The following is a 12654-nucleotide window of genomic DNA, read 5'->3' as shown; positions in this document are numbered from 1 at the left end:
AAATTCCCGCTTTCAATTCTTTGGGATACATACCCAGAAATGGAATTGCTGGATCAGATGGTCATACTGTTTAATTTTTTGAGCGATTGCATAATGTTTCCAAAGAGGCTGTACCATTTTTCATTCTCATCAACAGTGCACAAAGGTTCCAATTTCTCTACATCCTCTCCAATACTCACTATTCTCTGGGTTTTTTTGATTGCAGCCATGCTAATGGGTGTGAGGTGATAACTCATGGTTTTGATTTGCATTTCTCTAATAAGTAGTGATGCTGAACATCTTTTCATGTGCTTATTAAGATAAATATCTTCTTCAAACCTCTGAAATTAGGCTACATATTACAATTGATAGCATGTCAAAAGCTTAAATTGAAGTACTTTTTCTTTGTAGTACATAAAATAATGACGGATTATAAAGTCAATGGTATCTTAAGATTTAACGAGCCTCTAAGATAAGACAAAAAGTAAGATTCTCCCAGTGTCTATTTTTTTAAGAAACAGTAATATCTTCATATGAGGAAGCAAATCAGTAAAAGAAAAAACAGAGCCTTTTGCAATTAGGTTTCCTATCAGTCTTCTCAAAGTCACTATTGAAATGTCTGGCAAACCTCACTTCTATCTGCTGGTGACACAGCAGGTTGCCAAAACAAAGGCACTCAGAAGGAAAAGAAAAAAAGAGAAAGAAGGAAAACAAAGAAAAGAGGAAGGGGGGCTTCCCTGGTGGTGCAGTGGTTAGGAATCTGCCTGCCAATGCAGGGGATATGGGTTCAAGCGCTGGTCCGGGAAGATCTCCCATGCCTAGGAGCAACTAAGCCTGTGCACCACAACTACTGAGCCTGTACTCTAGAGCCTGCGTGCCACAACTACTGAAGCCCATGTGCCTAGAGCCCGTGCTCCATAACAAGAGAAGCCACTGCAGTGAGAAGCCCGTGCACCGCAACGAAGAGTAGCCCTGCTCACCACAACTAGAGAAAGCCCTCCGTTACACGCAGCAACAAAGACCCAACACAGCCAAAAATAACTAAAAAAAAAAAAAAAATCTAGGAGAGTGGTTAAAGAAAAGAGGAAGGGAAGAAGGAAGGCAGAAAATACACACACACACACACACACACACACACACACACACCCCCCAAAAAAACAGGAAAAAAAAAAAACCCCAAACAAAAGCAAAACCAAAACCCCTCTGAGGAGATTAAAGCAACTTATAGAGACATACTGAATCATAACCATTCTTAGCCTATTATTCTTCAATTGGCAGACCAGGTTTCCCATCAGCTTAAGCCCACTTCTCAAAAAGCCATTTCATTTACAATCAGATTGGCATCTAATTAGGCAGCACCAAGAGTATGAGTATTAGTAATGCCTGCTTTATTTTGACAATGCAGATAATTTATACTGATAATATTCATATATATGAGCTCTGGGAAACTATCAGAAAAATCATATACCCTTTCTACAAATGGGATGTTTGAGTGTGGACCAATATTTATTAAAATGTGAAAAAGAGAACAGAAACCCACAAAAATGATTAGGAAGAAGGTTGGCACATCTTGCAAAGAAACCCACAAAAATGATTAGGAAGAAGGTTGGCACATCTTGCAAATTTGGTCCATCTATCAATGGATCTCTTTTCTAACATGTATTGTAAAGACAAAAAAAGAAATGGCTATCAAAAACTTTAAAAACAGTCTTTCATCTGGTTTTCTTCCCACTGAAGGTCAGGCAGAATGGACCACTCCAAGTCGCCTGGATTGAAAAATATACCCGGAGAAAAATCATTTTCTCTTGCTACATTAGTGACCTTAAACATGAAAGCTATGCATTTTGAACAGAGAAAAGTATGCTGGAATAGAGAGGTGGGGTAGAGGTGAGGGGAAAAGGTAGTTTCCCTAGAAGCTATCCAGAAATAGTGCACATGTTGAACCACATTTCTTCTAAAACTCTTCCATTTAGTGGGCATCCACCTCCTTAACCTTGAACCTGTCCCAGAAAGGGAAAATAAGAGGGTCATGGGGCAGGAGGACCAGGGAGGGCTGAAATAAGGAGGTGGAGGGCTGGCATACCATACAGCTTTGCAAACTTGTAATAGGAAGTGAGGCACTGACTAAGCGCTGCCACTGACCCAGGACACCACAGTGTCACAAGAATTTTTCTTAAGGGTAAGTCCTCTGGCTGATAAAGAATAGCAGAGCACTAAAGGCAATTGAAGAAAACACAATCTGTCTCAGAGACACTGTTGATGAGGATGGCAGGGGCAGACTTCCAGCATCACGTAAGGGTCAGGGCGACAACAGTGGGAATTAACCATCCCCTGTTAATCAAGCTGCCCACCTGTGTGCCAAGAGCTCCTGCTTCAAGAACACAGGAAATACTCTGAAAACTGGCAGCTTTCTGGGCTCAAATCCTCAGATGTATCTGAGAAATATGCCAGGCTACTCATTTAGAAACGGCTCCACAACCTGAACAAACGGCACTGTCGTTCCATTCATCATTAGTGTGATAAGGAGCTTCAAATAAAAATAAATGGCCCAACATTAAAATTCTCTTCCCATCACCATGCCACCCCCAGCTTATCTTAATTACATTAGAGATAATGGAACATCCAATTTGTGGGCTAATCAGGGATGATCAGCCACCCATCTGCCCTCTTCCAGTCTATTCCCTTTAGACCCACATCTGAACCACCAGATCAGGTGCAAAGGAGAATGTCAACCAGAGGAGTTAATGAGAGAGAATCAACAGAGCTACTCAAAAGAGCTAAGAACTAAGAGAAAAGGAGGACAGTGAGGGTCTGAGACAAGGTGAGAGACAGGAATAGCAGGGATAAGGAAAGACAAACCACAGAAAATGACAAAGCAGTGGAGAAACTATTATAAATTAAATCCGGGGACTTCCCTGGTGGCACAGTGGTAAAGACTCTGTGCTCCCAATTCAGGGGGTCCCGGTTCGATCCCTGGTCAGGGAACTAGATCCCACAGGCATGCTGCAACTAAGAGTTTGCATACCACAACTAAGACCCAGTGCAACCAAAAAAAAAAAAAAAAAAATTGTCATTGTCAAGACAGGCAGACCTCAGATATATTAAAAAAAAAAATTAAATCCGAATCTTTCAAGTTATGTGGGGAACTATACCTCTTTGAACATAGTTAAGAAAGGAAGGCAGGGAAAGAACTGGGCAACTGAATTAAGAACAGGTGGGGAGCACTCGAACCCCATTTTCATAAAGGGAAGAGGGCAACCTGCTTTCACTTCACACCCACTTATTATTGAGCTGTTGCTGGCGTTTAGAAACTCTACATATGTTCTGATAATGTTGTTCTGTTTTTGCTAGGATGCACCAAATGGGAAAAGATAGTACACATTTGTGGTTTTGTAGCTTGTTTTCTTGGCATTTCAGCAGGATATTGGCAACTTATTCAAACGTGAAATTACCACCAATAATGCCAAAAAGCTGCTCACCTTTTTGTTTGAAAATGATTCTTGTTCAGCAGCAGCCTCTGGTGTCCAGACAGGTAAAAGGTTCCCCACCAGGGCCAGCTCCCAACACCGGAACATCTCCCTCACAAACACATATGCACACATTTTGCACTGTGGTATGTCACTTAAATGTTTTGGCTGGCTGCACATTCAGCCTCAATATGGCAAAACGTTCAGAGACTGCCAATTTCAGAAACACATTCCGCAGGGTAAATGGATTAATAAGGCTCGGTGGCATTCGACAATCCTAATTTAATTTCATCAGTCCTTTACAGTAGGAGAATCAATGTTGGTGAGTAACTCACTCCAAGTGTGAACCAAAAAAAACCTTAAAAAAAATATTTTCAGATCTGGATCAAGTGAATTTCTCTATTTCTAGGAATAAGTACTATTGCCAAAAATATAATTAATTAAATTTTAGGGAATTTTACTCTGATAATTAAACATATCAGTCATTTAAATAATGTCTCTGAAACATATTCTTATAAATTAGAGCTGGCAAGCCCCCCTGAGGCCCTATCTCACTCATATCAGCCCTACTTAGACACTTCCACCTGTATGGAATATTTTAATAAAGCACACTGAGAAGCAGCATTTTTTTTTTTTTACTTTCTTATTTTTTGAACCACTTAAATAATACACAAATACATTTCATTTGATCTAAGGCTTACATAAGTAAACAGCAAAACAGAGATTCCCTTCACCCCTACTCCCTTGCAGAGACAGCTACTGCTTCTAGACTAATGTGAACCCTCTAGCCTCCTTCCTGGGAAAAGCTGCATTTTTAGAACCAACTCCACATGACCACTAACCTTCCTCCTCCCTCCCTCCCCAAAAGACCCCCAGGGCCTGAAAATCTTACTCCATAATGGAATGTATTCTAAAGGTTTTGATCTTTTAGTCCTTGTCAAACAAATGGAGATAACTCACGTTAGTAAAGTAAATGATCTTTGACTATCTTGAGGGAATGCTTGCTGTGAAATATTGCTGCACATGTAATGGCTGTTCTGGCTGACTTATTTACTATCCTCTCAAATATCAAGATGTTTTTTGTTTGTTTGTTTCAAAGAGCTTGGAGAAATTGTTAATTTAAAAGGTGGTGTAGAAAGTCAAATTGTGTGATAAAAGGAAAAGAAATTGAGGAAAATTATCAATATCATAATTGCTTTTCTGAACTGCTGATTCAGTAGAAACCAAAATACCATTTATACTGTAACAATGAAACCAAAGAATTGTCTGGCCCTTCCATTTTATGATTAACTGAATAATTAACTGACCAGCCCAGTGTTTCAGATGCAGTCACTAAATACACGTAGAGTTACGAGCATGGTATTTTCCTCAAAAATGGTTCCTGTAGAACTCCCTCTGGTGAACTATCAAGAGAGCTGGGCCTGGAACACAGAATCCAGTTTCTAGAACCTCCACGCCCCAGTATACACTGCTGCTCTCACAACAGTATACATATACATTTGGGTTCATTTCTTACCCTCTTCCGGGACTCTTCGATGGCAGACAGCAGGGCATTGTCCTTTTCATTCTTTAGGAAGCCCTAGGAAGGAGGAGAGAAATGACACAATTTAGGTTAAAATTAACAAAATTAACCTTCAAATAATCAAAAACACACTGTAGGAAAAAGAAGAAAACACCCGTAAGGATAACTGCTACCCTGCCTACCTTCACCCTCACAAAACTCTCTCAAGTTGAATATGGCCCATGTTATAGATACACCTTTGGCTATGCAGCCAGTCACAGTGCCTGTAACTGTTCCTCAGTCTATATTTCTCTGTTGTTTTCAGTTAATTCTTCAATTTCTTACTAACACTGAGGAAGGCATCAGCCATCCCTTTGTTTGGGTGTTTTTCACTTGTTTGTCAATGGCTGGGATACCTGAAAAATCATTTATTTATGCTTTTCTTCTGGGGTTGTGCTACGTGCACTCCCTATTTCAGGCCTGATGACACCTGCTGCTTATTTAATACAGGTGGGGTGAAGAGGAACTGGCCCACAAGGCTGGTTTAATACATACAGGGTTAAATGTCTGCAAAATGCAACTTCATGATAACACAACAGACCTAGTTTTACATCATGGTCCCCCATTTACTACTTGCATGGGTGACGATTTTAGACAAGTCACCCAGATTCTCTAAACCTTAGTTTATTCATATGTAAAATGAATATTAAATGAGACAATGTAATCAAGTGCTTGGCCCAAGGCTCAATACATGTAGCTCTAGCATTAGTATTGATTAGATCTAGATCTGTTGGCGACATTAAAGAAAGATGCCCAGGGTGACTTCCTAGTTGCTATTCATTGTCCTAATTGCTCAACCTGAGATCCTGGGGAGGAGGACAAGGGACAGATGCAGACAGAGTGGGCTTCCATGCTGATGCCTTGCCATTCACACAGGGGTGAAGCTTTCTCCCCACAGCCTGGGATGTGGGGGCCAAGTAGGAAAGGAAGATGATCCATTAACTAATAAGTAGAGATCAAACTCTTGGTTGTAATACAAAAGATTCTGAGTCACCCTATACATTAGATCCACCTACACTATGGAATGCAAGGTACCTGCATGTCAAGCACACTATGGGTGTATTTATACATGCCCCAAATCATCTGTTTTTTCAGAATCATGTTTTTGCTCTTTTTCTTTTAGGAACTCTTTGGGAGAATATAATACAAAGTAGAATTAAGCTAAAGTTTTTTTTTTGTTTGTTTTCTTTGGGTTTTTTTTGCGGTACGCAGGCCTCTCACTGTTGTGGCCTCTCCCGTTGTGGAGCACAGGCTCCGGACACGCAGGCTCAGCCGCCATGGCTCACGGGCCCAGCCGCTCCGCGGCATGTGGGATCCTCCTGGACCGGGGCACGAACCCGTGTCCCCTGCATCGGCAGGCGGACTCTCAACCACTGCGCCACCAGGGAAGCCCCTAAGCTAAAGTTTATAAAGTGACATGCTAAATTTTAAAACATCTGACAGTTTTCTTGAAAGCTTACTTTCATGGTTAATTAATTTATGGATCACTTATTTATATTTCAACAATTGTAACATTTTAGTGTATTTTGTTCAAACAGTCGCAGATATAAGTCTGTGATTCTTAAAACAAAACAAAACAAAACAGGAGTAGGGGGCTGGATAAGAGTGGGGACATATATTTAAATAAAATATTACTAATCTTCACAGGATTCTCCACATCTGTTGTTACATCCCAACCTGGGCAGTGCACTGGAATGGACAGAGACAATGGCCAGCAGCTCGGGGAACAGTTCCCTCATCGGCTCCTCCAGGGCAGTCCCTGAGGCAGCTCTCAGGCAGCTCTGAGGACACGACTCAGAGGCTGCTCCAAACACCTCTACTGATATTCGGTGGTGGGGACGCGGGGGTGGAGGGAAGCATCGGCCACTTGCTTCTAAAATAATGGCCTCAATAAACCAGAGCACATAAAGCTAGGACCCCACGTAATCCAATCAGAAGGGGGCAGCTTCTCACCACGTGCCTGTTTCTGGCCATTGCAAGGGAGCCAGACACGAAATCATGGGAAGGATTTTAATGGACCTTGTTCATACCCTTCTCAGCAAATGATTACATCAAGTCAACAAATCTTTATTATGATTTCCCTTTTCTTGAGCGGGTCTTCAGTGGCTAAAGCTAAAGGCAGTTTACAGTGTCACAGTTTATAAACAAAGCTATAGAACTTTTATCTTCAACTGCTGTCCCTGAACAAAGGGCATAGATTGTGCTTTGTTGCACCCTTTCATGGCTGCTGCTGATGGCCAGAGTGGTGGTAATAACCACTGCCTGACAAGGCCTGGTCTCATTTTTTTCTTTTTGGCTGGGGTGGCAAGGAGTGTGCCAAGTGCCCCACCCCCTCTCTGGGCTTCTCTGCTCGTCCCAGTGACCAGCCCATCCCATTCTTTTAACTGCATCCGTGTCGGCGTATAACCCATACACACATAAACACAATTCAAACACAAATGCAAAGCAATAATCAGACACATTTGTTTAAAAGCAACATAATATTCTGTAAGAAACACAATTTCGAAATTTCTAAGAAATGAAATTTCAAGTAGTGGTTAAGAAAGAAAAAGAAGAAAAAAAGGCACTGCTTTGGGGGGCAGATTACTCTCTTCTTTATAAACCTACTTTCCAAAAATCTCACTTAATAAATTAAATGAAGCATTTGTGCATGAGAATCAAATTACAGACATCACCTACGTATGAACAAAGATCATGAGCCACTATGCACCTCTACAACTGGGCTTTCTCTATAGCACAAACCAAGCCCACAAAATATATAGATTTTGAATTTTAATTTTTCATCCTTTGTTCCTTCTTTCATCGTTTATTGCTTATGTAACCTATGTAAAATAGTCCCCTCCTATCATATTTTGTTTTTAAAAACAACGTATTAGTGACCTATCTTTTGAAAAGAATCTTAAATAATATACAGTCAGAATAGTGCTGGGATCCGTGTGCCATCTAGTGGCAGTTAGTTTCTTGTAAAGAATATATACCTTAAGGAAGAACAACAAATTAAAGAACTAATAAGTCGGGCAAGAAAATACCTGCCTCAGCCCAAGTTTCCCATGGATCTCTTCTACTTCCCTTTTCCATGTGTGTGTTTCCTTTCCTTCCAGCTCCTCCTGTGAGGCACCTCTCAGCCCCCTCATCTCAGAGATATATTTTTATAGTTTATCAGAAAATGGGTTTTCTACAGCGGTGAGCTGGGGTGTGAACAGTGTACTAGGAGGTGCCCTCACTCATTGGGTGGGGCTCCCTGCCACACTGAAGACTCTTGGTCAAAGCAAAGGCCCAACAGCTCACTTCCTACTTGGAGATGCCAGCCATCTAACTGACCCTCAGAGACACTCATCATTAATATCTCCTCTTTTTGCCAACAAGTGCTCCCACCCAGCCCTTCTACTGCTGGCCCACTCAATAAAGAACATTCCATAAACATCTGCAGGCCTGCTAAGTAAGATAACTACCCCTGACTTACCATCTGTATACTGCTCCTCTCTGCCAGAGTCCTGGAAACAGACCCTCTTCTAACTGACTCCTTGAATGGGTTTTGGTTTCAAGCTCTCTGTAACATATAATAGCTCCCATTCGAGAAGCAATCAAGGGTCAGACATTGCTCCAAGCAATTGAAAGACATTATTGCTAATCTTTTAACAATATGAAAGAGTAGACATGATCACTCCCTTCTCCTCCCTCCCCCGCCAATCCCACTTTACAGGTAAGAAACAGATTTCAGCATTCAACTAACATGACAAGAGTTTCTGACCAGGAAGAGGCAGAGGCAGAATTCAGCTCTAACTCTCAAAAGACCAACTGTTTCTGAAATACTTAGGGAATAGTAAACTTCTAAATTTAGAAAATAAACATAAATTTCCTTTTATCTCTAAAAGGATGGGAGTCCAGGAGGGGAGCAAAATATCCTTAAACTTGTTTTCTTCATCAGTTATTAGTTCCCCTTTAGTTATTAGTTTATGATGAAGTTGAAGGCTCAGAGAATACTAATTCTTATATCAGTACTAGTAAGAGCTAACACTTATATGGATATGGTGATTACTTTGTGCTAAGTGTGTTACACACATTTGGTTCATTGGCTTGCTTTTAACCCAATGCTAAACTCTCTCTCAATAGTACTTAACTGGATGATCCTTTAAAGTATGTTCTTAAAGGGCTGTGTGAGATGGTTTCCAGAGCTTCTATCAACCCTAAAACACTGTGGTTTCATATTAAGACCACCTGGTTCGTAAGTAGCCAAGTTCAGACTTAGAATACAAATTTTCTGACCCCTTTTCTACCTTTTTCCACTCTACCGTGCAAGTCAAGATGAGCCAGACAGCTATTTTACGCTTGCATATTTATTCCTTTCCTCCCCTACTTCACATAGGTGAGGAATGAAACAAGTTTGGGGCATTCCTTTAGAATGGTGTTTTTCAAAATGTGTGCCAGAACCCATAATTGGGTTATGAAATCAACCAGCATTTTCTAAATGAAATAAAATGTAATACAGATATGTGGTATGGGTAAATATTGTTTTGTGAAACTTTCTTTCAATTATATATACTTATTTGTATGTATGAAGTGGGTCATGGTGTTAAATGTATTTCTTACTATGGATCACAGACAAAAAAGCTGGAGAAATCACTGTTCTAGCCTGCCAACTCTATAGTGTTCCAAAATATTATTATTATTTATTGCTGTGGAACAATAAACACTGTACTCCTGCACAAGTAATATCTCCAGCCACATGTTCCATCTTTAACAGAGGAAGTGGGCTGCCTTGCAATGTATGCAGTCTGAGAATAACCCAGAATGTAACTGCAAGGTAAGCCAAGTCTCCTATCAAAACTGTAGTCACATCTCAGGGACCAAACTGGCTTTTAAATGGCTCGGGTTTAGAAAGACAAGTATGAAAAACTGCCTTATTTTAATCACCATGAAGACTCTGGGTTTCAGAATATAAATGACTGTAGAAAAAGTGAGTGGGCAAAGGATGTTTGTTTTTGTCAAATGGCCAAATTCTCTTCACTTATTTGCCTTCCAAAAGTGAAAGCTGTAAGAAAGAAGGGTCTCTGTGAGAAAAATTTTAGTATCCACTTTAGCTAGGAAAGTATGATGGCAAAAAGAGCCTGCATTGATTCTTTCACAGTTCTTTGCTTTCCACCAACAACAAATAAGTGATTTATTGAACAGTTACGTAAACAGTTTGAATTGAAGCATACAGACTTCCTAACCATTAAAAAATAAAACAAAAAAGATAAAATAATTAGTCTAAGTTGTCCCCACAAAACAAAAGCCATATTTTACATGGCCCTCAAAACACAAAAGACCGTTCTAGGTCTCTTCCCCTTCAACAGACCAACTGGCAATCCACCCTATCAAAATTTAAAGTGAGGCAGCCATAGTAGGCCTGACTTTCTATCAGAAGGTATCTGACATGAGACAAAAACACATGGTGAGTGCTATAAAAAATCTTGTCTCTTCTCTCATTTAATATATAAAATATATACAAATTTATAGGCAGTCAATAACCAACATTCCAAATCCAAATAATATTAACACAAGTAAGCAGTGACCGTAGTTAATGGTCACTGTGGTTTGAAAAAACATTGCCAAGACACAAGCAGGAGCTAGGAGGGCAGTGAAAAAGGAAAGAAAAATAAGCAGGGCAAAAAATAAACTTAAAAAACAGAATAATCAAGAGGGTCTGTTCCAAGATGAAACAAGAATTCCAATAAGCATTACAAGTATTCCTTAGAACTTTAGATAGTGAAATGGAGAAGTGTCCGCTTTCTGTCAAGACAGGAATATGAGCTGTAGCCATTATTTTGCTCGAGCTCATTCTGAATAAAATACCACTCCCTTAACCTCTCCCAAACCTTCTTCCCAATTTCTGAACGAATGACCTCTTCTGAAGTCTTCTCTTGGGTAAAATTTTTACAAAGGTAAAACTACTACTAAAGGAGAAAGTGAGGAAGGACAAAGCAAGATACTGTTTTCAGATGAGCACAACAGAAATCCTGCCAGCACTTGAGCTGCTGGGCTTATCAGATGGTGTGGACATGCTTTTCATTAGCTCCCTTTGTGGTGCCTACAGAGAACCCTCAAGGAATTTTTCAGGTGCAAAGAGATATTCTTTACTGAAAGCCCAAAAGATGAACAGAGAAATTTAAAATTTGGGGCATTTTCAAAATTTGGGGAACATTCAAATGGTTTTATAGCATGCCTGGTTATTTTATTAGATCAATATTTAATGCATTAAAATAAGAGTATATAAAACATCAGCTTAAAAGGCCCAAGAGAGACTGAATCTCCCTTTGTAAGAAATACAGACTAAATAGCAAATCCAAGCTTTATTCTCCAACTCAGATATTCAGAATAAGTTCTACTGCTTGTTTTCTACCAAAATTTTAATATTTTAAATTGTTTGTTCACAGATTGCATTAAATATTTTTTCAGACTGCATTAAATTAAAAAATACATATCTCTTTAAAATTTAATTTTATATATATATATATATATATATCTCTTCAAAAAATACCCCTGCAGAAAGCAGTGCTAAGCTGGTAGATCTGACATTGTCAATTGTAATACATTTTTAATGCTATTGTACGATTTCTCACTGTGCATTTATGCAAAAGCCTAGCCACCCTCATTCAGCAGGTGGCAGCAGACGCTGCAAGAGTGGCTGTGGAGTTTGTCCCATCATTTGCCAGTTCAGCAGACCCATTGGCCTACAGGCAGCTCTGGAGTCACAGGTGGCAGACCTTGGTGCTGTGTGAACACCAGGCCATCTGTCACTGTTAGGCTGCAGGGTCCCATTTCATACATGGTTTCTGCTACTGGCCTAAACAAAGGGTCACACAATTACATGATGGATTTGGGCCCATTAAGGCAAAGCAAATCACTTGCTCCCATATAATCCAAATTGGTTTACAAGATGGTCTACAAATTCTCACAGGCTGAAGAGAACTCAACGTGTGCAAAGAGATTCTAAACCCAAGAATACAGAGCTCTGAGCAGTGCTTCCTCCTGGGCCCACCTAGGACCTTACCGGCAGCATTCCGACTCAAGTGTATTGGCTTGCCTGATCTCTTGCAGCCATGCCAACACAACTGTGACACAATTCCATCTCCCCTGTGCCTTCTGGAAAAGCCACAAGCCTTCGAGAGAGCCACTCATGTAAGTCCGTCTAATAGCCTTTGTGGATCCCTACCTATTATCCTCTCCATCCCACAAAAGAACAAAAAGAAGGGGGAGGAGTGGAGAGGGAGAGAGAAGAGGAAGGGGAGTTGGGAGAGGAAAAGGAGCAAGGACCTCAGGCCTACAGCTTCAAGAATTAGCCTTCCCATCTTAGGAGAGGGAGAGGGGGAGATGGGGGAGGAGGGAAAATGGAGGAGGGGGAAGAGGAGGAAGGGGAGGAAGAGAAGGGGAGGTGGGGGAGGAAAGAAAGGGGAAGGGAAGGAGGAGGAGGGGGAGGGAAGGGGAGGAGGAAATAACTATCATATAACAAACACCCAAACTTCCAAGATTTTCATCACTGGGTAAAGAAAGAATATAAGAAGTAGGACTCACTATGACCCAGAAGGAGAAGGTCAGCTTTGAGAATGCCCTACATGTCATTTCTGTAGGGCACTGGTGAGGGGTGCAAGGATGTGCAGCACACCT

General features: G+C 40.6%; 1 protein-coding gene across 9 annotated transcripts in view; it reads right to left on the bottom strand.

Moving 5' to 3' along the window:
• Nucleotides 1-12654, bottom strand: part of NUP93 (nucleoporin 93) — a 127074-nt gene that overhangs the window by 34054 nt on the left and 80366 nt on the right. For 8 of the 9 annotated variants that reach the window (XM_060289743.1, XM_060289744.1, XM_060289745.2 and 5 more), the window contains one exon: nt 4963-5025. In XM_060289743.1, the coding sequence (XP_060145726.1) occupies nt 4963-5025 (63 nt within the window). Of the gene's footprint in view, nt 1-4962; nt 5026-8470; nt 8490-12654 lie in introns of those variants that run through there. The other variant, XM_060289748.1, reaches the window with a different exon arrangement.

This window comes from Globicephala melas, chromosome 19 (assembly GCF_963455315.2).
Source record: "Globicephala melas chromosome 19, mGloMel1.2, whole genome shotgun sequence".
In the NCBI taxonomy this organism is placed as follows: Eukaryota; Metazoa; Chordata; class Mammalia; order Artiodactyla; family Delphinidae; genus Globicephala; species Globicephala melas.
This window is presented reverse-complemented; position numbering and strand designations above follow the sequence as displayed.